Genomic DNA, 26,942 nt, shown 5'->3' with positions numbered 1-26,942 from the left:
AAGCTGCTTGCTCAGAGTGGTTTAACAAGCAAGTAGGTTTTGGCCATGGTTCTCTGAGATCCAATTTACTCTCAACAAAAAGTCCAGACCTCTAGATATTTCTCCTAGCACTAAGCTTCACTCTTATTATGAAAGGATGAATCACAGTCACAGGTTTCTGGGCAATAATCCCTGGGAAAGTCTTAAGGCATGGATTTCAATGGATTTTGGATGCAGAATTCCTTTGTGATCTTGCCTCGGTGAATGCTGTACAGTGTAATTTGGCACCTTGGAAAGACAGACAAGGTACTGGCTGCCAGGCACTCAGAAGATGCTCAAATATGGGAAGGAGATGTGCATACACTTTGCTTCTGTGGGACAGGCAGGTAGCAAAACACTAATGTATCAAGCATCCATCAAACCCATTTCCTTTGCAGGCAACTCTGACGGATATGTATGGCTGTTAGCTCAGTATTACCTCACGGCTCCTTTGCTCCATGTTAAGCTATCACGTTAGCTTGGTGCCTCTAACACAGGGGTTGGGAACATTTTTGGTTCACTGACTCCCCAGACATTTTCCAGCTAATATTTGGGCCCTTCCAGAAAGATCATCTCTGATGACCACCGTGCTTCCCCAAGGAGCCTGGTTTTCTTAGGTGACTTAGATGACTTAAAGACAAGTTAAGGACCCACAGGGACTCCCACAGCAGTCAGGGAAATAGAGCCCTGGAGGCCCTGTCACTTGTGAGACAGAGAATGTTGAAAACAAAACCATCTCCCATAAAGCTGCAGGGAAATACACGGGACAGCTTTACACTTCTCTTGAAGGTACTGTGCAGAGGTCTTCACCTCTCACAGGACAGTTGTGGCATCAGTTTGCGATCTGTTCATATTCAGAAAGCTAGCTTTGCATCCCTAAAAGCTAAAGTATTGGGTAAAGGGAAGGGGGAGGATGTTTTGATTTTGCTTTTTCTGTGGCAGCAGGCTGGCCAGCTTGGTGTGGTGCGCTGGACTCGGGGGGCAGGGTCCAAAGTGGCACTGCTAATGCCATCACATCCACCAGGGGAATAAGCCAGGCCAACCACAGCAGCAACAAAGGTGCCTTAGCTGCCTCACGAAGTGACAAGCAGAAGACCAACCACCAGAAGACCAAGGGTGTGCATATCTATAGCGGGTCCTCGTGCACCCCTCCAGGGATACCTGTGTGCTCAATTACCTCCCTGAAATACCTGTACATCAATGCATGCAGCACGAGGAATGAACAGGAGGAACTAAAGGTCTGTGTGCAGTTGCAGGGCCACAACCTCATTGCAATCACAGAGACAGGGTGGGATAGCTCCCATGACTGCAACGCTGCCATGGATGGCTACAGGCTTTTTAGGAAAGACAGGCCAACAAGGTGAGGTGGGGGAGTTGCTCTTCATGTGAGGGAGCAACTGGAATGTATCGAGCTCTGCCTGGGGGTGGAGGAAGAAGAAGTTGAGAGCTTATGGGTAAAAATTAAGGGGCAGGCATATATGGGTGACACTGTTGTGGGTATTTGCTACAGGCCACCTGATCAGGAAGAGGAGGTCAGTGAGGCCTTCTACAGACAGCTGGAAGTAGCCTCACAATCACAGGCCCTGGTTCTCATGGGGTCTTAAACCACCCTGATTATTTGCTGGAAAAGCAACACAGTGAGGCACATGCAATCCAGGAGGTTCCTGCAGAGCATCGGGGGTAACTTTTTGATGCAGGTGGTGGAGGAGCCAACAAGGCAAGATGTACTGCTGGACCTTATCCTAACAAAAAAACAGAAGGTCTGGCTGAGGATGTGAGGGTTGGGGGTAGCCTTGGTTGCAGTGACCGTGAGATGGTGGAGTTGAGGATCCTGCATGGTAGAAGCAGGGCAACAAGTAGGATTACAACCCTGGACTTCAGAAAAGCTAACTTCGGCCTCTTCAAAGTCATGCTCAGAGGAACCCCATGGATTAGGGCTCTAGAAGGTAGTGGGGTCCAAGAGAGCTGGTCGATACTCAAGTACCACTTCTTCCAAGCTCAAGACTGGTGCATCCCTAGGAGGAAGAAGTCAAGCAAAGGAGCCAGGAGACCTGCATGGATGCACAAAGAGCTTCTAGAAAATCTAAAATGGAAGGAGGAGGTTTACAGGATGTGGAAAAAGAGACTGGCCACTTGGGAGGAATATAGGAACATTGTCAGGGTATGCAGAGATGCAACGAGGAAGGCCAAGGCCCACTTGGGACTAAATCTGGCAAGGGGTGTCAGGGATAATGAGAAGGGCTTCTTCAAATATATCAGTAGTAAAAGAAAGACTGGGAAACTGAGGGCCTGCTGCTGAATGAGGTGGGGGCCCTGGCGATGCAGGATGCAGAGAAGGCAGAGTTACTGAATGCCTTCTTTGCTTCTGTCTTCACTGCTAAGGCTAGCCCTCAGGCACCCCAGCCCCCAGAGGTGAGAGGGAAAATCTGGAGAAAGGAAGGCTTTCCCTTCGTTGAGGAGGACTGGGTCAGAGATCACCTAGGCAAACTGGATCCTCACAAATCCATGGGCCCTGACAGGATGCACCCATGAGTGCTGAGGGAGCTGGCAGATGCTGTCACTAAACCACTCTCCATCATCTTTGAAAGGTCATGGAGGACAGGAGAGGTGCCCGAGGACTGGAGGGTAACCAACGTCACTCCAATCTTCAAAAAGGACAAGAAGGAGGATCTGGGAAACCACAGGCCAGTCAGCCACACCTCCATCCCTGGAAAGGTGATGGAACAGTTCATTCTGGAGGTCAACTCCAGGCACGTAGGGGAAAAGAAGGTTATCAGAAGTAGTCAACATGCATTCACCAAGGCAAGATCACGCTTGACCAACCTGACAGCCTTCTATGATGTCGTGACTGGCTGGGTAGATGAAGGGAGAACAGTAGATGTTGTTTACCTTGACTTCAGCAAGGCTTTTGACACTGTCTCCCATAACATCCTTGTAGCTAAGCTTAGAAAGTATGGGTTAGACGGTTGGGCAGTGAGGTGGATTAAGAACTGGCTGAACAGCAGAGCTCAGAGGATCATGATCAATACGGCAGGGTCTGGATGGAGGCCTGTGACTAGCAGTGTTCCCCAGGGGTCTGTGCTGGGTCCAGTCCTGTTCAACATATTCATCAAGGACCTGGATGAAGGGACAGAGCGTACCCTCAGCAAGTCTGCAGATGATATCAAGCTGGGAGGAGTGGCTGATACACCAGAAGGCTGTGCTGCCACCCAGCGAGGCCTGGACTGGCTGGAGAGCGGGGCCAGTTTGAGGAAATTCAACAAGAGCAAGTGCAAGGTCCTGCGCCTGGGGAGGAACAACCCCACGCACCAGTACAGGCTGGGGGCTGACCTGCTGGAAAGAAGCTCTGTTGAGAAGGACCTGGGAGTGCTGGTGGACAGCAAGTTGACCCTGAGCCAGCAATGTGCCCTTGTGGCCAAGAAGGCCAACGATATCCTGGGCTGCTTTAAAAGCAGTGTGACCAGCTGGTCAAGGGCAGTTATCCTCGCCCTCTACTCCACCCTAGTGAAGCCACATCTGGAATACTATATCCAGTTCTGGGCCCCCCAGTTCAGCGGAGAGCTACCAAGATGATCAGGGGACTGGAGCATCTCCCTTATGAGGAAAGGCTGAGACACCTGTATTCAGCCTGGAGAAGAGAAGACTGAGGGGGATTTTATCAACATTAATAAACATCTGAAGGGTGGGTGTCAGGAGGATGGGGACAGACTCTTTTCAGTGGTGCCCAATGACAGGACAAGGGGCAATGGGCACAAGTTGGAACACAGGAAGTTCCACCTGAATATGAGGAAAAACTTCTTTACTTTGAGGGTGACAGAGGAGTGGAACAGGCTGCCCAGGGAGGCTGTGGAGTCTCCTTCCCTGGAGACATTCAAAACCCGCCTGGATGCCATCCTGTGCCCCCTGCTCTAGGTGTACCTGCTCAAGCAGGGGGGTTGGACGAGATGATCTCCAGAGGTCCTTTCCAACCCCTACCATTCTGTGATTCTATAATATAAGAGAATTCCAACCCTGTGAGAGAATGCAGAAAGGACAACAGGGCACTTAACAGGAAACAGCATGAAGCACCACCATGAGACCTGAGCACACCCACTTTTCCCTAGCTTTCACACTAACTTTTGAGGGGTGCAAAAGTGTATAATACCATGAACAAGAATCAACCCATAATCCAGCAAAGCCTCTTGCAGTGTGGTCCCAGCACACAGCTTCTGACACCTGCACAGATCTGGTGTGGATGCCCGCTTTCCATCCCCAGCAGTGGGAGGAAGTCTCCGTTCTTGAGTGCTGCAATGTTTAAACCCTCTGTTCCCAAATGATATGCTGAGGACCCCCCAAAACTTCCCTTGCTTTCATCTCAATGGACCACCCAGATGAAGAAAGTTTCTAGAGGGACTGAGCTAACCCCCAGCTTACTCAGGCAGCCTAAATGTGCTCGAGTTAAACAATGGCTACATGCCTAACCATAATCCTCGAAGTAAAATACAGCGTTGGGTTACTTTTTGTTTGCTGGTGCCAAGAAGAGTCACTTCTTGAGAAATGTAACAGAGGGAATAGAAGTGGGAAAGGGGAAAGCTGCTAGAACAGCAGCTTGAAATGAAAACATCATCTGGGAGGTGCTCACCTAAACAATCACCTAACTTAAGGGAGCAGGGAAATGTCAGCCATCTGGGTTGATGACTAGTCACAGGATCACATACCGGAGCTCTCTGAAAAGAAATGTTTCAATGGAGCACTTCACTGGAAAGGATCACTACTGCAAATTGCATCCATCTAAGTAAACACAGCCAAGCAAACAAGCAGCTGGGGCAACCTGGCTGTGATTTTTTCAGTGGAAAGTGCTTGAAACTAAAAACATGTAGTGTATATAGCTTCGCAGAGAATACAATTATTGCCAGTGGTACAAGCACTTCAGATGTATAAATGACAAAGTACTACTGTTTAAAAAAACATGCCTGAATGGAGCTAGATCAGATATCAGGACTGCAGATTTGCTTTCCATTGGCTTCAGACCAAGAGCGAAGGAAGAAAAACAGATTAAGATCTTTGAAAGAGTATCAAAATATTTGCCAGCAAAGACCAAAACACTCATTTTCACATGCTCCTTTCCCTGACAATATTGGGTGCTCTGAAGGGAGTGACTGTTATTTGCTTTAAAATATCCTGAACAGGCAATACCTGATCTAATCTCATCCATCTGGGAAGGGCAGCCTGGTAACAGAGCAGGGGGGACCTCTTGAGTTTGGGTCTGAAGTCTTCTCCTCAAGCTTTCCTCCAGACTCAAGCTGAATCCACTGCCAGCTAGCCGGGCTATAAACAGCTCATTTACTCTAGCCATTAAATGGGTCTGGTCATTCAGACCCACTGAGAACTGCCATACGGGCTGCTGCCTGCCCCAGCACCGGCAGCCAGCAGGACCCAAGATGTGGATTCACAAGCAGTTCACACTGGTGCAGCTTGGACTGCCACCAAAATGAGTGGCTACCCCTTCCCCTCCAAGCCCATTTCCACCGCTTCCTTTAACTTGGTCCCCTGCAGCCAAAAACAGAGATGTTTGGTTTTAATAGCATTGTTTGCCTGGAGGCTCAGCAAAGTGACCAGCTGTCCGGCACCTTCCAGTGGGATTCAGCCTCTTGAGTTACCCCAGCCAAACGGTCCGACTCGAGTATCTCCAGCTTTTGGAGATTTGTAGCGCAGCTCAGGCTATACCCAAGACATTGGAAATGACCTGCACCTGAAAGGCACTACCGGGCTGCACGAATGTGGGATTGTATCAGTGAGATGCACACTACAGCACAAAATCAGTAACATCTTACTTTTAGGCACTTACTGAAGTATGCAATATTAATTATAATTTAATGATACACAACATTGTCTTTATTTCTTTCCTTGATTCCCTCTGGAGTCAAAAAACTAAGATTAAAGGTCAGGGAAAATCTGTTAGGTTGAAAATAGCTGTGTTTTCCAGACTGCAAACTGAGATGTACCTAATGACTTTAATAGGAGCAAAGCTTCAGCTGCTGAAGATACTCTGCCTGGAAAAGCAATGTCCGAGGAGGGCTATAAGAGCAGGCTGTAAGGTCACAAGTGTTATGTAGAGAGTGAACAGGATGCAGTGAAAGCCAGAAGGAGAAAATTATTTCAGAAAAGAGAATTCATGGGGGACAGGTCAACCCAACACTCTTGGATGCATTTCTCACTCAGGAAGACTCAAATCATTAATTTTCTGGGATCAGGAAGAACGCCCTAAAGGAAAGTTCACCCTGTACTCTCCCCGTTCCCTTCTTTTCCTGAGCACTTGGTATTTGGGGAACAAGGTACTGGGCTGGATGGTGCTTTTGTGTTACTAACCCACTGTGCCCCTTTACATTTTGAGGATATATCCCCTATGCAACAAAAGCATTAAGTTTTACACAACTTAAAAACAAGTATCAGCTCTCTGGAGTTTAGCCTTCCTACAGAACACAATGAAACACTATAACCTGTTATAAAATTCCCTGAGATAGTGAAAAAATAACATTGACTGGGAAGATATTCTAATTTTAGACTGGTTTCTGTGTATGTCCTGATCTAATTCCCACAAAAACCTTGGTTTCATCCTCCGCATATCCTGCAAAATTTTTTATATAGGATTTTTTTTTGAGGCTTGAGATCCCAAATTCCTTTAGGCTACCTACAGGGGCCTAAAAATAGTAAAAAACTTGAAAATCAGACAAAAGGGGATTTAATGTGCCAAGGACATAGTCTGGGGCTGGCACTGAAGGAGGCACAGTTTCCAAGTCAGTTGGGCAGGAAGTTTGTTCACTCTCCCCCTGGTCAGCTTCAGAACAAACACTGGACTGAAGATGCTGTAAAAAAGCTTTGACATCTTCTTGCTTCTCCTTCTCAAAAGTTACGTAAAAAACCTGGACTGCACCATTGTAACACTCACATTGGAACTGAGCTTTCCAGAAGAAATCACAGACTAGGCTATAAAACTCAGAAAGAAATGAGTCACCCTTCTCATACACGAGCGGCTGACCACACGGAAACACTTTGGCCATTGTGTCTCCGTGGATTTTAATGCACTCAGGAATCACACCATGCTCTAAATACTGCTCGTAAAACAGCATCGCTCACCCAGAAAAGACAGTCAATCCATAGCTTCACACCTCCTAGGGACTACTCTTAATGCCTTCTCTACAAAACAAATACCAGCACCGGAAGCTCATGGAGGTCTCCAGCTTTGGTGGCCACTATCATCACCATCTTGACCGTCATGAAAACCAGAAGGGGAGAAGTAGGGACTGCAGGCCTGGAGCCAGCTTCAGGTAGGGCTGGTTCATGCTGATCCAGTGTAGATGCCAATGAACAGACATGCTGCTGGCACCACAGCCTGGTAAGCCAATTTTGCCACGTGACCAGAATATCTTCTGTATGTGCAGGACATCTTCTCCTGACTACCCCTGTAGTGGACTTTGAAATGTCAAAAGAGGTTCATGCCCTAAGCAAGGCTGTATCCCCCCATTTGATGGTCTAGAGAAAAGAGCAGTCAGAAATTATCCACAGAGGGGGAACATGGAATAAGGAGGTGGCAAGATGGGATTGGAAGTGGCACAAAACCATATCTCAAGGTTTCCATTCCCTAATTCCTCTCCTGAAACTTCAATTAGGGCTTGTAACAGCAGGGGAGCACGTGGCTACACTTGTCTCTGAACATCCACCAGGAGGAGAAGGAGGAGGAGGAGGAGGAGGAAGTCTCCTGCAGGCAGATGTTTAGCTACAAGCAGGACACAACAGGGCCGTTTCACAAAATATGGATCCCAACAGGCAGGATGTAGGATCCTGGGGATCTCTCAACTCACAGTCAGAGCAAGCTGCATCCAACCGGAGCTTGTCTCCCTTCAAGCAAAAATGGGTGAAAATGTCAGCCAATTAAGCTTTTTCCACCTACATCACATCAGCTCCAAAAGCCAAACAGGATCCCAGCAGAGCTTTCCGGGAAGTCTCGCTTCAGCAGATCTGAACCCTTAATGTTAAGATGTTACGAAAACAAAACTGCTGCGTGGGTGCCCCAAAGCCACCCTGTGAATATTAATCACTTGCTCATATTGAATATAATTGTATCTCCACTATTAAAAAGCTCTCCTCAATTAGTGAAAGTGACTCCCACAGCTCAATTTAAGGTTTAAATTTGGAAGGGAGAGGTTTTCTGTTCTTTTTCTTTCTTCTTTAATGTACGCCACGTATTTGTAAAGAACCCATGTATAAGGCATTATAACAAAACACGTAGGGCTGTGATTCTGTCATCTCATTTCTGTGATACATTCAAGGATGCATTTTCCCAGGAGCAGTGGTGACCACACCACAAAAATTACTGCTACTGACAACTTCTAATAAATTTAACCTGTATAGCACAATGATGTACATATAGTTGAACATGCATGTAACAGTGGCTGGATTCAGGAATCAAACACACACGCACAAGCCCATTGCCGTGGCCTCAGACTTACCCTGTGCTCAGCATCTCCTGCTTTCAGGGACCTCTTTGGGAACTAGACTAGTCAAAAGCTACCTACAAGTAGCCATCAGGACCTTTTGGCATTTCTAGCACCAGGACAGGTAAGACTAAATAATCATGCAAATATCCCAGCTACAACTTTCCAAAAACTGGAAAAAAAAACCCACTGGCAAATAAAAAACCAAGTTCTTGTAAGGATGGGCAACAGTCATCTGGGCAGAAATCTCACTCCTGGCTATGAGGCTCAATTAGGTGACTGTCAACAAGGGAGCTACCTCTGCACTGTTAACACAGGGACAGTGACAGGTCCCTGGCCTGGAGGTCAAGAGGGAAAACCGTCCAACTCCATATTACACTCAGTCCTGGGTCACCTCTGTGTGGTGCCCCTGTGGCCCTAAAACATAACTATTATTTTGCGGGATCGGGATGGGGGGAGGCAGTTCAAAAGGCTGGAAAAACCATCAAAGTTTTGCCTCATTCTGGTAAATTGTTTTTATATCATGGAATGTTTTACACCATGAGGACACACACAGCAGGCTCTGGGGCAATGCTCAAGGTGGTCATCAAGAGCATGAAGCCCATTGAGAAAGTGTTGAAAGACTGAGAAGGGCAGAGGGAAACAAAATTCCCCAAGCTGTGATGAAGTACCAGCTGGCACAGGCCAACACAGTGCCAAGGAGCACATTAACAGCAAAGCAGTAAGGCCATCAGCTCTCCATCTGAGCTTCCACTGTCTCAGATAGGGCAACCATCATGCTCTGCTTCACATCAGGGGTGTTGAGTTAAAAACGCGCGAAGTGCTGAGATATTGTCGGACTGGGAACCTGGTACAAAGATAGGTTAGTAGCTCCCCTCTTTTCACCCCATCCGAAGCCACCTAATCAGCTTCTCCAAGGAACTAGTTCTTTTCCTTTGTGTGCAAATTTGGACTTCCTTTTCGCTCTGTCTATCAAATACATAATGATAGTCATTTCCCTAAGCTTGCTAAAGGGAAGCTTGGGCTAACAAGACATTCATTGCTGACAAGTATCTTATACTTACTGTATGCTGCTAGGATTAAAGTCTTGGGAGGAATTTTGACCTTTCCAAAGCTTTAATTTTGTTGAATTTATACGTGGTAATAATCACTGCTGAGACTCCTTGTAGCTACCGTCTCCAAGCTCAGGAGATGTATCTAGTGAAACCAGCCCCACAGAATGATTTCCCTGGGTATAGCTGAGGCCTCACAAAATGCTACACAAATTTGTGACTTTCACTGAGTGCCTCAGAGGAATCTTCCTAATGCCAAGACGGGCACCAAGAAGAAAAACAAATGCTTCACTGTTCACCAGCGACACAGTTCCCTTTTTCTTAAATACACTTGAAAGAGGGCTGGAGGCAGCAGTTGCATCTAACAATCTTCATGAAAGCTGTTACGTTCAAGGCTGCCAAATAACATCCTTTTTTTCGCTTGTTGTTTTTGTTCGCTTGCTTTTTATCCTGCACTACCTTGATGGAGCACCAAAGGGTTATTGCACTCACACCGTAAAAATACCTCCAAAAAGAAAGAGCTGATTTTGAAGTACAAAGCTGCTGTTGTGGGACACTGCAGCATCTGTTTTAGCATGTCATTTTTATATTTAGAAGCCGCATATCTCCACAGATCAAGCGCAGACGGTAAGTCACTCAGCAACCCCTTCCCATCAGCTCTCTCAAGTCAGTGCCAGCTGACAGAGCAGGACATGCTCCCCTCACCATCCAGCAGCCCTCTGCACCTCCTCTGCGGCAGGCTGCGACCTGCCTGACTCACGCTGTCCACCCTGGTATCTCTAATGCTGGTGTCCTGCCAACAGCTCAGCCCAGCAGCAGGATGTGAGCCTGCCAGCCTTTGACCTTGATGCAACGTGCCGCTTTTTTCTTTTTCTGGGTCATGCAGCATGGTGTGTGTGCGGCATGGCATATGTAGAAGAAACCATGCAATAAAATCAGGGGAGCCGCTGAAGCATGCAGTTTGGTGCACAGCTCTGACCTGCACTGTCAGACTGTTCTGGCTGTGTCCCCCGGCCATGTTTCTGAGCCAGTGCCCACAGCTAGAAAATAGTGAAGGGTAAAAAATGCCACAGCCAGCCTCTTCCATTAGACAGCTGGACCACTGCTCTGAGAAGGCCCTCCAAGCCAGCCGACTGAACTTAAACTGAGCAATAGGCCCGCAACGTGTATGCTACACACGGCTTGTACACGTGGGCAGGATTTGTAGCTCCTTCTTCCCCCCTCTGAGAGTAGTCTGCCATTTACTGTAAGCAGAATTGCTGTTTGCAGCACAAGGCAGTGCTGTGTAACTAGATCAGGCAGAACACGGCCAAGAAAAGCAGGGCAAAACAAAATAAAGACCCAACGATAGCCATCAAAGAAAAGGTCACAGGACCGGTGTTTGGAGTGCGGGAGGGGCACCAGACAGAAAAGCTCATCTTGGCTCTGTGCTGTCTGTTAAAAGGATGAAGGGTATGATGTCCTTCCTGACTAGGAGAAGCAGCATCTTCTCCATACATCTACAACCCCCATCATTTTTTAGTTTACAGCAGGTGAGCACCACAGCTTGCAGGACTGGCAGTCTCCAGCGAGGGGACAACACTGTTTCTGGGTGATGTTTTGCACAAATGTGAATGCCAGCTAATTAGAGGAGTGAAATTTCAGCCCAGCGAGTGTTTATGATGGAGGGGAGGGAAAACACTCACAGGTTTCTCCTTTGCTTCCAGCCACATGAGCTGAGGAGTGCTTGCCATATGCAGGCAGGGGAGGGCAACAGGGCAAGGAAGGGCAGAGAGGGGAGACACAACCAATGTGCACAAGCTCCCTGAGCGGAGTGATCGGTTTTGGCAGCTACCCTGGAAAAAAAGGCACCATCAGCACTGCGAAACATGCAGGAAAATCTTTAGCTGGCAAATTCAGATTTATCTTTTCCAGAGGAAGTAAAGAGTGGAAAAGGCCCAAACAGAGTTGCAGATAAGGAAGGGGGCAGTGATGGGATCAAGCTAGCTCCAGAGACTGGTTAGTTCAGCTCTCTCCTGGATACAGTCCTGTTCTTGGAAAGCAGGTGTTGAAGGAAAACAGAGCCTGGAAGAACCTGGAATATCTTTATCTACAGACAGAGCGTAGCAAATGCCACACACTTCCATTTTACATAGAAGAAAACTACCTTACCTGAGTAGTTTTCGCCCTTCTGCCTTGCATGCTGTTACTATGGCTGATCTGTGGGTTGGTGGCACCTTCAGAAAGGCAGTGGGATTTCCTGCAGGGAAGCGTATTGTAATTACTGTAGGAAGGTGCATCCTCAGTGGTAACCGATGCCATCTTATGGCTCCCAATATCAGGGATGTCAGACACTAAATTCCGGCAGTACCCTCCAAAGGCATTTCGCGGGCCACCATTGACAGTAGCACTTGGGGTTTTGGGGGAATACAAGTCGCTCATAGAGTTGGCACGCTGGCAGGTGACCAGCGGCTGGGGGCTACTGCTGGTCTCCGTCCCCCGGGTGGCCTCGGCATCCTTCTCCTCAGCCAAGCCCAGGATTTCCTCGTTGCTTGTTAAATGCTCCTGGCTGAGGTCAGAAAGTGAAAACTCCAAGCTGTCCTCACGCCAGATATCGGCCGATTTGGAGCGCTTCTTCTTGAAGCTGGCCGTCTCCATGAAGTTCGTCCCGTTGGCCGCGTATCGATGTGACCTCCCGTCCCCCTCCGCCAGGAATGGCGGCTCGTCCCCGTAGAGCCTGCTCTCCTCCGAGTCAGGCATGCTCTGGACGGAGGCGGTGGTGAGGACGGTGCTGCTGTCCACGCTGGGAGTGACGGAGGAGTCAGTGTGGTAGGAAACAGGCCGCAGGCCCATGTCCACACGGTCCACCCAGATGGGACTTCCAAAGTCCTCTAGGTTGGCCTCCTGGGTGAAGGGCTCCAGGCCGTTCTCCGCCAGGGACTGGGGGATGCTGGGGGTGCTGCTGGAGCGGGTGCTCACTTCTGAGTTACGGTGGATAATTTTTCCGGAAGAAGCGTGCCGCGTCCGGCGAGAGGCTTTATTGGAGAGGCGAAGCGAGCGGGAAGTGTGCTTGCGGCCCAGGCTGGCGTGCTTGTCTCCGTAGAAGGCGTGCTCCACGCTCTGGCTCTCCGCGTTTCCCATGGCGTCACAGTCTGCAAGGGGAGAGAGCGGGGACTGTTAAAGGTAGCAACCAAACATCCAGGCAAGAAGACACACGGATGCCTCAGTACACACTAAAGAGCTTCTTTTCTTTAATGAACCTGTCCCGAAACCTACACCGCTGCTTCCCCTGGGTCTCACATGATGTGCTTTAACAGTGGCAATTAATCCCACAGAATTAAGGGATCCAGTGACCATACCAGCAAACTTATAAATACAACTCAGTTAAATCAGTATGTAGGAAAAAGCCAGACCACAGCTATCCCGGTATACATGAAGAGTGTAGAAGAGTGATTGCTTGAACCTTAAAGCTTGGCCCAGCCTGAATCCAGTTTACTACCAATGTGCACCGGGAATTGCAGCTCTGCACGCATTCACTTGACTGCTAGTATTAGCTAATCCTTCGCAATTCCAGCCAACAGCACAAACTCAAAAAATCAACAGCTATTGTTCATCAGCACGTAAAAAGATGCCAAAAAGTAGATGGATATATGTCTTTACCTGAGATTTCACCTTTTTTTTTGTTTGTTTGTTTTTTTGGTTTTTTTTGGGCTAGGAACCGCGCATTGAAGCACCAAATAGCAAAGTACAAATTCAACTGATCAGCAGTGAGCTAATGATAGGTTTGATTTCTGGAACAAAAAAACAGTGCAACATGAAGCAGGTACAGAGAGCCCCACACAAGAAAGCCATATTATGAAAAATAAATTAACATGAGTGACTCACCCTATACAAAAATAACCTTTCCTTCCTACTCACTCTGAAGCAGATAGCTAGATCTAAGTGCTTTGATCTAGCAAAGAGAAAACTGAGCTGGAATGCAGGGACTGGGCTTCTGTCACCACCTCCGTACCTAGCCTCCTGCATTATTCAGTTGTGCACGTCCCGCCGTGAAAAAGGTTTCCCATCCATAAGATGGGAGTGATGATCTGGATTCAACCTTGAAAAACACTTTGAGGTCTGTGATCTCACTCAACAAATGTCAGAAATATTTTATCAGTAGTATTGGCTCCTTCTGGCCAAAGATCAAGAAGAAGAACAAGAAAAGTAAATGTTAAAGTACACGGCCATTCAAAATTAAATAGGAGATCCTGAATTACACACAAGACAATTACATCTAAATAAATAGTCTGTAAATCTTGAATAAAAATTCCAAGACAAAACTTCCTCATTTTGAGGTATTTGTATTAGTCTTCGCTGAAAAATAAAGCTGCCATGACAGTAAAATAATCTGAAGTTTTTAATTTCTTGGGGCAATTTCCTCTCCTTTAACAGGATGTGCTGATGGGTATTGAGGCAGATGCTGGCAGAATGAATGTGATCGCGTATCTTCCATCACTATCTAAATATACACTATCGCTGCTGCGCAGAACTGAATTAGCCCTACATAAATTACACAGAAAGTGAGGAATTGATTGTGCTAAATGCAGGCACAGCAGTTCTGCCATAGGCTGCCCTGCGTGCGTATGGTGGAACTGAACTTCTGCAATGATACTTCTGACCACAGCCAGAGGACTACGCTTCTCTACTCTTCAACCCAGCTAAGTAGGTTGTGTCTGAGGCTAAAAATCTGTTCAGTGCTGGAGCAACAGGCACTTCCGTAAATATCTGTACATTTCTGTATCTAAAATAAATATAGTTGCATGTCAAGTAAACTATACCAGGAAATACCCTATGTCTACCAAAATTAATGGCTGAACTCCCGTTGACTGTCATGAGACTTGGTTATCATGCATCATTTAGAAAAAATAAATGTGCTTAACAGAGGGCAGGTTTTAATCTAGAAAAATTGACAGCATTATAAATCCCTAGGCATGGTTTATTATTCCTTAAAAGCTACAGCACTTTGATATGGACCGGACTGAAAAACAAATGTCAGCTAGCTTTTGCTTCCAAAACATTTTATAGCACAAAAACTGCATTTTGTCGTCCACGCTGATGTCTAAAACCAGACCTCAACACTCCCCATCTTGCACAAGAAACCCTCTCGGGGTAATGCTTTCAGCTGCTTCAATTCTGAGATTCCTGTTAACCACACTTTCATTCAACAGGATTTCCACCAGCTGCAAAACCCATCAGAACATGCAACCATTTATCCCCAGTCTCCAGCCATGCAGCCATCACTTCAGTACCTGTCTAAGGAGAAAGAACAGTTTTAAAAGTCATCTTGAAACCCTGAATGATTGAAGACTGGCCCTTTACCTTCAGAAACAGAGCTGCCAAAGGCCAGGAGCGCTCCCCTCACACCACAAAGCAAGGCACACTTGCTGATGAAAAAGCCAGGCAGCGTGGCTATGGAAGGCAGTCCTGCGCCACCATCTCGATGTAGTCCCCAGGCACACCGGGCAAAATTTCACCCAGCCAAAAAGTAACAGAACCACAAATGACTTGGCGAGGAAAGGAGCAGCAGCTCAGACTGCGTCCTGCGAGGAAATAACGCCTCTAGAAACACCCTCAAGGAAGGAGGAAAGTCTTTTCTCCCCAGACGGCGGCAGAAATGTTTACTGAGCGATTTCACACAATGAGAAGTATCTGCTAGATACTGGCAAGAAGCGTCAGACTTCAAAGCAAAGAGCTGTCCCTTTTTAATTCTGTGGATTGGCGCTTTAGGTGAGGACACGTTTGCAAATCTCACAGATGGCTATCTAGCCTGGGGATTAGCCCATCGCTCCTGCACCCAGGAGGATGACTGAAGAGGCCTTACCCTAGAGCCACTGATTTCCCCAGCATTACATTGCAGGTTTGCTCGTTCTGTGCGGTGGGCGCAGACAGGCACGGTGCAGCTGATCCAGCTGCAGCGATGCAAGATGGCACCGTCCACGCAGTTTGCAACCATCCCCCGCCAGACGCCAGGAGATGAGGGGCACAACAGGCAGAGTCCACCTCGAGTGGGGACAGCCAACCTCACCGGGTCAAGCTGAGGGTGCCCGCTTGTGGAGCACCTGAGACAAATGACTCCCCCTGGAACGGATGCCCTTCCTACCTTCCTGCCCCCATTTTTGCCTCCCCTCTGCATTTCTGACCAAGTGTTTCCATCAGCTACCCTCAACCAATTCAGGTGCTCATGCAGCTGAGTCCACTAAAACAGCTGAAAATAAACCACAAGTGGCTGGGTGGGGAGAAAAAAAAACAAAGAGACTTTATTTATTAGTTTAGTTTTGCTGGGATAGTGAATTCAACTGGCACGTGCCAGAGGCACCACAAGGGTGCCCGTCTGGTGACGCAGCAGAGCGAGGACAGGGCAGCATGCCTGGGGGAGTGACACAGGAGCAGGGAAAGAGGGGACTGTGAGTGGCACCTCCCCCATCTTTTGGCAGCAATAAGCTATTAGGTCAGCTCAGGCAGATGTGGAATGGCAGCCCTGAAACATGTGAATTCGCAGATGCCAGTGTCCTCAACTAGCAGGAGCGGGTGCTGGGCAGGGGAGGGGAGCCCCAACCTCCCCCTCCCAGGGGCAGCGGCAGACACCCTGGGGCAGAAATGTTTTAATCTGCTCCAGCTACCACTGCCAGATGCTGCCTGTCTATGGCTTAACTGAATTTAGCACACTCAATGAAAAAAATCTGTATCAAATTAAGAAAATGAGTAATGTTAATGGGAGCTGCACGCAAATGCTGGTAGGACAAAGGCTCCCCTTGTTAGCTCACCCATCGAATCCAAAGGTGACCATTAAAGACCTATCAAGGTACCACCAGGATACAACGTAAATCAAGTGTGACACGTCTTGATGCTTTAAACAGGTCTGTCATGCTCGGCCAAGGATTGCAATGTGTCAAAAATGTGTTCTGCATTATTCTCCGAAGCTAGCAGAGATTAGCACACACAGACCATGCACTGCAAGCAGAACTAGTTGGAAATTTTTCAGCAGAAAATGTTGATTCATCAAAACCCAAACTTTTTGTGGGAATAGACAGCTTTTGATGAAAGGCTCCTCCACTCCAAGAGGGAGAGAGTTGAAAACCCAAGTGGGGAGACAGGCACGTCTCCCGGACAAAGCATCAGCTTGGTGACTCAGTTGCTTGCCAAAGACATGGACGATTGAGATCCGTATCTGCAGCCCAACTCAGGCAAATGAGGGGTGGCAACTTGTTCCTCCACATCCTCAAGAAGCGGCCTGACCATCAAGCCAGCTGCTCTGGGAAAGGGCTCCCTCTCCCAGAAGATCTGTTCCTTACTGGTTCAGCGCAGGGAAAATGTCAAAGTTGTGGAAGTCTTCCAGGGGCCAGAAAAGTCACCTTTAGCCAGCTTGAATGTCAAGAGACAGTACAGGGGTTTGAGTTGGGGTTGGGGTTTTTTTTTTTTGATCAAAGTTTAAGATTGATATCAACATTAGAATATCAGCAGGGAGAACACAGATTCTGCAGGAAAGCTTTGGAAAACCCAGTGTTCCCTACTTTGACCACCCTAGACAGGCAGACTGAACTCTAGCTGAACTGCTGATTTTTTGCTGGATGAGTCTTATATAATATGGCTACACATGAAGATGATCACATTTTAGATGACCACTGACGACAGCCCCATCACAGAATACAATTTTCCATAAATATGGTAATCTTCCTTTATCTTCCCTTTCCCCGGATGTTAAATATTTCTTAAAATAATTACAAAACCAAAATACTCATTTCAACTAAACCTAAGGTACTCTCAAACTTGCAAAAAGTTGGGCCGTTAGATTCCAGAAGAAAATCTAAAATATATTAACTTTCCAAACAAATTTGAAGCACCTCGCAAGACAACAGATTGCAAATTTAAAATTAGATTCTAGTGGGAGGCCCTGGTGACAAATCTGTATTTTTCTCCTGGAGCAGAGCTTGATGGCTGTGAAAACCAGAACAATGATTAGATCCACAGCAAGCAATGAGCCTACAGAAATAAACTTTTGCTAAAAATCTATGTTGTTGGCTGGCAGATTTTACGGAACTCACAAGAACCACATAGAAAAACGCACAAGACTAAAAAACCAAGTGTGAACACACATATTCTATTGTCATTAAAATGTGCTTTTTCAAAGGGGCAAGAGAGGCTGAAATTCCACACGAGGCCTTTGAGTTTCTCAGAAACTCCAGCAGCATATTTAATTGTTTTCAAATCAGAACCTTTTATCGAGCCATTTCTTTTTTGTAAGCTGCTCTCACATATGTTAAAGCACAGGATGGACTCCAAAAAGGGCCTACAGGCAATTTAAATAAGAGGAGGAGGAGGAGGGAAGAAGGGATGTCTTCAGTAGCTGCCTGACAGCCATTCAAATGCCTTTGTATTGCTACACGGGTGTAACCATAAACTGCGTGCAGCTTATCCAATTTTTCCCCTCCCATGAACCATTATACAACACAGCAAACTCCTGAATAAAAATATATGGACACACATGTACCTTCCGAGGCAGTACCGGTATCCAGCGCAACCTTCCCCAAGAGAGCTGTGGCATTTAGAGGTACAGAATTGCAAATTATACCAAAATGAACAGTTACTGGGACTGCAGAAGCTGTCAGCACCTGCCACTCAGCGACTCCATTACTCTTGCGTCAGAGTCTATGACTATATGCCAAAAACCTGGGGAGAAAGAGGGGAGAAAAAAAAAATCAGACAAAGGGTTAGCAGGAACGGCTATACAGGAGGACATCTTCTGCCAGGTCCTGTTATCATCACTTACCTAAGAAGCTCTGTGCAATGCAGCATGCGAATGCTGTGCTTAAATTTGAATGATGAAATCTGATGATGGCAGAATAAATGAAAAACCCAGTCAACTGCTGTCAGCCCAAACTACAGAACACAGAGAGTTCCTCTTCCCACCACTTTGTTCAATAAAAATCCCCATAGACATTAACATGCCCCTGCTGAGGACAGTCTGTCTCAGGCAGGGACAGAAAATCTCAGGTCCAAAACCACACCTGCGTCTGAAGACGACTGCCAAGAAAGGCACCTTCCAGTAAACCAGGGTTTAACTTCTGGCAGCAAGGGGGAATCCAACTGGCCAGGGAACAGGCCTGAAACTGGAAGACCTCAGAAGAGGTTTCTCTGCACAGACTAATTTACAGAAAGGGCTGTTACCCGAGCAGGGTTTTCATTAACATTTTTCAAGGGCAAATCACGCATGTAGGGCAGAGCCTTTACATGCATTTTTGTGCATGGTGAAAGGATTGTTGGGTTAATTGCATTCACCAGTCTGCACCTATTCAGGCCTAAGACAAGTCATAAGCATAGTTCTCAAGTTACATACACGTGTACACTCGCACAGGTACCAAATCCCAGCCCTTTCTTGGCCTGATACCACTGGCAAGCTCCCTTGCAAGTATGCCAGCTCAAGGTCCAGTCCTGTGAGATACCAAGAACCACAAACTCACCAGAAGACTGGGTGCTCTGCCTAAGCCAGCTCTCAAGCCACCCAAGTCCCCCTTCTCCCAGCCAAACACCAGCAGTTGAATTGATAACTCAACACTGCACACAGAGTTTTGAGAGTTATAAACTTTCCCAAATATCTCAAGGAACAAAAACCTTGGAAGAGATTATTGATGCCCTTCATGTTATTAGAGTTGCTTGGTGGGGAAATTGTGATCCTCAATCTTGGCTGGATTCTCAAAAGAGATGAGAGTCACCGGCTCCTTTCTAAAATAAAAACATTCTCATTTTCTTTCTCCTCCTTCATGTTCCCCTCTCCACTCCCCACCTATCCTTTCTCTCATCCCCCAAGCTGTGGGTTGAGATCTGAAAAGCAGTTCATGAATTACTCAGGAGCTGGCAGGAATTAATAAAATGAAGCTCATTTATATTGAAATGGACTCATTACCATGCCAGCTGCCAATAATTTGCCAGACGGGATTCTTGCTGACAAACGAGGTCCTACAGGCAAGAGGCTTTCCACCTGCATCCACCGCATGACAAGCAACCCTGCACTGTGCATCCTCACCTCCAAAGAAAAAGGAATTGTAACCACCTTAGTTCAGATGCGCCTGCTGCTGCCCCAGAAAACTTGCCCAAAAGAAGAAAAAAACAGATGGGGTCGAGCATTTTATCAAATTTTCCATCCTGAAGCAGCTTTTCGGGAGTTTGTAATTCAGAAAAATCTGCTCCAGGCTGAAGTGAACTCTGGTCACTTCTGTGAGAATCCAACTAAGACATCACCCACTCCCCACGCCATCTGTGCTCCTCTGACAAAAGTTATTCTTCTTGCACTCATTTGTTAAAAAGGTGGGAAGACCCAAAGCGGACATTGACAACTGGATACCGGATTATCCAAATCCTCACTACACTCCAGTACATCAGACGGGCTGGCAATATCCTTTGCCACAAAGAGATGAGTATTGTGCACACACAGCTCCTCCAGAAGAGAAGGATTTATCATTACCCACAGATTACTTTCTGAAAATGTTTGTTCCTATTGACTTTTATAACTTGGAGAAGAACATCAGTTTTTCATACCTCTCTGTCTGCCACTAATACACACCGGAACGGTCCTTGCCTCCGTGCTTCCCAGTTCACACCAACAGCCCACGCTCTGCCGCAGCAGAAATTCTGAGGGTCTGCAGTGCCGAAGCAGCCTCGGACAAGGACTTCCCTCCAACAGGGTCTTAGCAAAAGGGGATGCCCATGCTCCTCCATCAGGAGGAAAGGCAGAAGCAAACACGAGCACAGCCCCTTGGCTTGCTTCCCAGCACAGAGCCCTTCCGTGCACAGGGGGCATTTACTCTGTCAGTGGAACCTGACTGAGGGGAAAGCTGACCACATGTTCAGACCACCAGTAACTCCTCAGTAACCGTTCTCAGGGTAGATGGACAGTTGTAAACAGTAACACGTGGAACAGTTCATCTGGTTTAAAAAGAAGTGTCAGATAAAGATTTTCGAACTTCCATGCTCAAGATAAAATATTCAGTCTTAGGGCTGATTCCTGCAAACATGCATGCACACACACATGCATCTATGATGCATGTATGCATGCGTGTGTGCCAATGTCTACATACGTCAGTGCAACTCCTCTTGTTCTTTGAAGGTTTGGAAGTAGCACAGCTGTATTTATTTCATAGCCACAAAACAGCGCCTTGAAAAATCAGGCCAAGGAGCTCCCACAGGGCTCATCACACAGCAACTTAAGTCATTCCAAACGGAGGAGGCTCACAGAAAACCACCATGAATGGATTAAATGCACGCATAGTTGGGAAGCGGTATATATTAAAAGAGCATCTTGTTATTCATCACATCTGCGACCTGTGATTCTAGGTAGAGCAAAGAGAGGTTTGACTTCCACATGCTAGGAGGAGTCTACAATACCAAGACATTAGGAAAAAGAACAGCACACCTGTTTTCTTTTTGCTTGTGGACACCTGACATGAACATTAACAGATGAAAAATAGGGAAGCTGCAGTTTTCTAAAAGCTGCCTTTTCAAAGCAGAACCCTTCCTTTCCAGCAAGGAAAAAACGGCATGCAAGTATATCCCCTTGTCCAGTGAACACAAAAAGTTGGCTAGAAGAACGACAGCTCTCTTTCAATTCTATTTTTATTTTTTGTTCTTATGATGCATTGTTTTTGTCAGAGTCCAAATGCAACTGCAGATGTGAGATCAGTTGGTCATTAAGCACCTCTTCATCCAGCTTTGAGAGGCCCCCAGTAATTCTGCCATAAACCGTCAGGGCGCATATAGGTAGACAGAAAGCAGTAGTAATTTCATACAGAAACTATTTAATATTAATCAGTGGCTCTGGGCTGTATTCCCCACCCACGATCCCAGTTTCACACCATTGTAACTCCAGTGTTCGATCCTGTCTTCTGAAATGGAGAATCAGGCTCTTTATTTGTAACTGGAGGCCACATTTTGTTAGCCTTTATTACCACTAGTTAATATGAATTGCTGCCGAAATCAATCAAATCACCTACCCTGAGAAGGTGGTAAATGCTCTAGTATGCTCCAGGGTCCTGGTGCCCTGACAACTCTGGCTCTCCCCATCCCATACCCCTGGGCTGCTCTCTACAAAATGGAACAATGCAACCCACAGGAGATGGTGGGTGGCTGGTTGGAGGCTGCTCTATGCCCAGATCTTTGTCTGAGAGGGCTTTCCATGATGGGGCTGCGTGCACGCATGGGTTCAGAAATGTAACTCAAACGCTCCAGAATTCCCTGTTCTCGTCACTGAAACTATATACGACACTGAGCTCTAAGACCAAGTCTAGTGGATTGCAGAAGCCAGCTGACTTCTAAACCAGTGAAAATAAATAACAAACATGCTCCTTTTTGCATTTTCTTTTTATGACATATAAAATTTCACAGAAAGCTTTCATTTGCAAGAAAAAGTAATTTTAAGCCAACCACAGCTTATACTACCTGTCAAAGAGAACGGCTGCTCCTGAAACTGAAGTCTGACAATGACGACCATCCAGACAAGGCTGGTGGGACCATCCGCAGGTCCACAAGAATCGGACAGCAGAGCTGGCATTGCACCACCTCTTTGCAAACGTCTCACTAACAAGCAACCTTCATGTCTGTCATGGTTAGGAGAACAATGCTGGGTTATTGCTCCAGATGAAGAGGAGGGGAAACAAAAATAAACCCACATTCTCTTTGTGGAGAACTCATAAAGGAAAGATGTGGGAAGCCTTGTTCCTCCAGCTGTAGCACCACACCTATGAGAATTTCTAAGGGAGGGAAGAAAGGGCAAAAAGAGAGGAAAGGAGGGAGGGAGGTCCATCAGGAGACCTAAAACCTCCATATAACCAACAGTCAGCCATCCCCAAATCATGGCTAAAGAAAACAAAAACAGACACATGGCACTGACAAAGCACCATGGGGCCCTGGTAATAAATTAATGGAAGAGAAGAGCAGGTAGCCCAAGGGAAAGCGCCCTCTTCGGCATTTCTATATTTATAGGAGGGGACGTGAATAATTCACACAGTTGTGGGTTTGTTTGGTTTTTAATCATTTTTATAAGTATCTGAACATGTTTTAAGTCTTTCTCCTTCCCTTCCCTTTTATTTTTAATGGCGGGAAAATCCCCCTCTCTTCCCTGGGGGAAATCTGCAGGGTTTTACACATTTACAGAAAAGGGCAAAGCAGGGAAAGGATTCTAATTTCAGATCATCAGACATAAGCAAATCTATGGGAAGCCACAAGGGCAACTCCCTGGAGCCTGTGGGGTAGACAAACAGTAGCTTGCACACCGCGTCCTGGGAAGCAGAGGGGTTTTATAACCCGCTCCAGGGTGCTGCAGCACAAAGCCAGGTGGGAGCTGCAGGGAAGAAAGAGCCCACTTGGCCTCCACAGAGAACAAGAATGAGAAAGGTAGCTACAAGGACTGTGTGTGCATTTATGTGTTACTTAAAAAAAGAAAAAGGATGCCCAAAATGCAGCTGAAATAAAAATAAAGTGTGGTTTGTTTATTTACCTTAAGGTTATGCATTATTGTTATTACACTTTGCTTGAAAATGGCTTTTTGCTTCTGCCAAATGAGCAGAGAACTGCTGATACACAATAAGGATGGGACATGCCAAAGGCATTAAAAAAATCAAAAACTTTATTTAGACATAATGAGAAAATGTTCAGATCAGGAGACAGAGCCCTGAATGGATCCATCAGAGCCCTCACTGACCAGCTGAGGATGGGCAGTTGAAGGAGGGAGAAAGGAGAAGCAAAGCGGGACATAGTGGACCATGCACGCACAGAACCACCACCCAATGTCACAGTCTCCAGCAATAAAAATTGAAACCCTTGGCTTGAGTGACCAGGAAGCCATTGCAGGCAGGATGTAAAGGATTAAAATGTTGCGGAAAAAAATTAAGGCCGATAATTGGGGGACGGGGAATTGGAGAGGAAGCGTTTAGTGTATATCCTCATTTAAGCCCAGAGGTAAGTAATCTGATTTTTGAGCAATGCCAAAGACCTCACGCAGATCATTAAGATGGTGCCTGAGATACGAAGACAAGTATCTAAAATTAGATACCCCAACTTAAGTACTGGGGAGGGATTCCAGAGGTCTATGGAAAAACAGGCAGCAAATTAAACTCGAGCAACTGCACGATCAGGGTAGCTTTCACATTTTGGCTTCACTCTCTCTGACGGAGAATGAGGTACCTCACTGAGGTACAAAATCATTACAAGGTATGCCGTATAATTAGTGGAAAGGACGTAAAAGTAACAACAGCTTCTGGGATGAGGCTGAAAAGGAAGTATAATAAAGAAAAGGAGTGAAGTGGAGGAAGTCCATTTAAGTTTATAGCATGCCTTCTAGAAGTTTTCGTACCACCATCTCTCTCCATGAGATCCTACTTTTAAATCAAGTAGGATTGCAAGATTCAGTCTTCACTGAACTTGTTTGCCAAGGCCACTGCACTGGGCTAGGATAGAGAGAGGCCAACAAGCTGCAGCACTGCAGAGCAGGGCTCAATTCCTGCCTGGTAGCCTGCCTCCTATGCCACCTTGGACAAGCCAGGGAGACTCCCCATAGCTCCTTTCCTCTCTGTGAAGCATGAATATAGAGCTCTCATCTACTGCAGAAAGACCCAAGATGGCCATACTCCCAATTTAAAAGGGTACTGGGTGACTCTAAGGAGAAAAGCCACGTTTACCTGGCAGAAAGCACATGTTAAACATCCCACGCTTCCTGAAAATAAGAGAGCGTTATTGCCTGGCATGTCAGTGACCCCATGGCCAGGTTCCTCTGGCATCTCCAGATGTTAGTGGGATAGGGCAAGGTGGAGATGCTTGAGCCAGGAGTTCACCCAGGCCAAAAAAAACAGGACTACCAGCCTCAGCCTGCACTGAGTGCTCCCGCCGGGGCCGCTGGAGAGGATGGGAGAAACAAAAAGGAGCCCCAGGTGAAGAAGCAGCTGTGCTTCACAAAACCTGACACTGGGAACTATAACTACTGTTTATTCAGAGCCTGGGAGGAAAGAAAGGCAAGCAAGCATATGACCAAATGGCTGCTGTTTTCACCTAGCGCGATGATACCAACCGCAGCAGAGCAGGTTTCTCAGCCTGGCATTACCATAGTATAAGCCCTCGCCATTTCTCCAGCACACAGGAAAAAAAGAAAACATTCATGCAAAACTCAGCTGGTCTGTACCAGCTTGCCACTGTCAAAGTTAAATTAAGCACTCAGATTTTATCTTGCACGTCCTGACAGAACCTGATCACTCAAACACCATCACAGAGATGTATCCACACCGCAGTTAAGTTTATCTGGGTTTATCAGTTTTAGTCACAACTCGTACATCACATCTCCTGACACAGCTCCTGCTGAAAGCTCTTCCCCAGCAGGAGGAACACACAACACCAAAGGCCACACGCTGGGTGTTGTTTCTCTAATTAAGAGGGGGCAAAACCCATGAGGGATGGTAATCCCAGGGGAAGACACCCATTGGGCTCAGGGGGTGAGTCCCTGCCCCGGGAAGATGCAGGCAGGGAGCACAGAGCCCTGCCACGGAGTGGGGAAACGGGCTGATCAGCAAATGTTTTTGAGAGGAAAAGCCAGAACTATCAAAAGTCAGCCTAAAGTAACTTCATGATGGAAAGCTGAAACCCATCAGCTCTGAGTGTGGCCTTAAAATAACATGAATGTTTTTGCCTTCACTTTCAGTAACGGCATGGGGGAGCAAGGCATGTGAATCACCACGTCTGAGGTATCTGAGGAGCAAAATTCAGAGAGTTTACAACGTGCCGGTCAGCAGGAGTTTTGAATCTGCATCCTAAAACTATGAGAGAAGTGGTGCAAGCAACCACAGGGATACTGGCAAGAATTTTTATAGTAAAACCTGCAGATCGGGGTCCTGCCTCAGACTGGAGAACAAGTGACCCCTGCAAGAACACACCCATCTGTCTGGCCTCAACAGCACACAAGGCTGGAGAGCGCATCGGAGAGAAGGAACAGGGAATGGCATGGGAAGAAATGGGAAATCAAATCTGATCTCTTTCTGCAACAAGATGACCCATTTTCCAGGGGAGGAAAGGGCAGAAGATATGCTTCCAGGAGACTACTAATTAAGCTGAAGATGATGAAAACTGTAGGAGTTATGATATGCATAAGAAACTTTGCAAAGAGGTTGTGTTGAAAGGAGAATTATATGGCTCAAGGGACCAGGTTTTTTAAGGCTTTCAATGAGGATGCACAAAGAAAAAGATGTACCAGTGATTTGTGCTAAGGACACAAAGCTAGAAAAAGTCACAATAGAGAACAGACCTTTTGTATTGATCCCAGAGGACCATAAGCCATGAATGTGATAAAAGTGACAAAAAAGCAAATATAATCAAAAGATGCACCAAGCAAGACTTGCCCAGCAGAAACAGGAGTGAATGCTGCCACAGAAGACCACTGACCTCATCTGGAATAACACGCACAATCCTCATCATCCATGGCAAAGGTTAACACAGGCCAGACTACCTTCAAGAAAAGCAAGGCAGACACAATGAAGCGTAGAGCTTCACTCAGAGGTGAAAACAACAGGACTGTCTCATGTGGCAAAACAAGATGCTGCAAAAGGACATGATTTATGTTCATGGGCAGAAAAGGGTAGGTTAAAAAAAAAAATCAATTAAAATGGTTGTATTCATAGCCATTTCATCCTGACAAAACAAGTAAGGCAAGGTCAAAATAGACTGTGCCTTTCTCCTGCTTCCTCCCCCCTTCACAAATGGCCTCAAGACAGGTACTCGGCTCGAGCAGGGAGTCCTGCCTAAAAGCAGCCAGTCCCCAGTGTATGCGTGGGATCTCCCAGGACAAGAGCAATGCGAAATAGGCAGGTCCCCACCATCCCAGCATGACTGGTGCTGGCCCTGGGAGATGAAGGAGTAAGCCAGGGTGATCTCTCTCTCAAACGTTTCAATGGACAAGGATTGAAGACTATGCAAGTTTTGCACAATAACTTCTCCTGGACAGATTAAATCTTGCCTTTAGAATAACTAATACGTAGTCAAATGGGACACAAGCGTGTAGCAGAGAGGCAGCTTTGCACACTAGCAACCCCAGTGGATCCAGCTGGCTTGCTCAGGTGATGATTACTGCCCTGGATTTCATGAACTGACCAGCCTTGGTGGGATTCAGAGACTGTAGCTGCATCAAGGGAGAGAGCTCATCCTTTCAAAAGGTGTGAAACTCAAGCTCTTTCTGAGAAATCTGAAAAAAGTAATATATTGATGAAGCTGGGCTAATAGTCCATAGTTTGGCAGGCCCAGTAGTCGGTTCAAGTTCTCCTCTGCCTTTGCAAACTATGGTCAATAAAGGTAAAAAGTTGCTGCTGGCACACACAAGCTACCTGTAAGCTGTGCAAAGCCAGCACTGATG

General features: G+C 46.6%; 1 protein-coding gene across 8 annotated transcripts in view; it reads right to left on the bottom strand.

The window, feature by feature from the left end:
• TIAM1 (TIAM Rac1 associated GEF 1) overlaps positions 1 to 26,942 on the bottom strand; it is a 194,957-nt gene that overhangs the window by 74,994 nt on the left and 93,021 nt on the right. For 5 of the 8 annotated variants that reach the window (XR_012661949.1, XM_075101147.1, XM_075101108.1 and 2 more), the window contains one exon: positions 11,696 to 12,675. Coding sequence is in view for 7 of the 8 variants with exons in the window: in XM_075101092.1 (XP_074957193.1) it covers positions 11,696 to 12,675 (980 nt within the window). In the remaining variant the exon portion in view is untranslated. Of the gene's footprint in view, positions 1 to 11,695; positions 12,676 to 18,053; positions 18,233 to 26,942 lie in introns of all 8 variants that reach the window. The other 3 variants (XM_075101100.1, XM_075101117.1, XM_075101126.1) reach the window with 2 other exon arrangements.

This window comes from Phalacrocorax aristotelis, chromosome 1 (genome assembly GCF_949628215.1).
Source record: "Phalacrocorax aristotelis chromosome 1, bGulAri2.1, whole genome shotgun sequence".
In the NCBI taxonomy this organism is placed as follows: domain Eukaryota; kingdom Metazoa; phylum Chordata; class Aves; order Suliformes; family Phalacrocoracidae; genus Phalacrocorax; species Phalacrocorax aristotelis.
The sequence above is the reverse complement of the archived record's forward strand: the minus strand, read 5'-3'. Positions and strand labels throughout refer to the sequence as shown.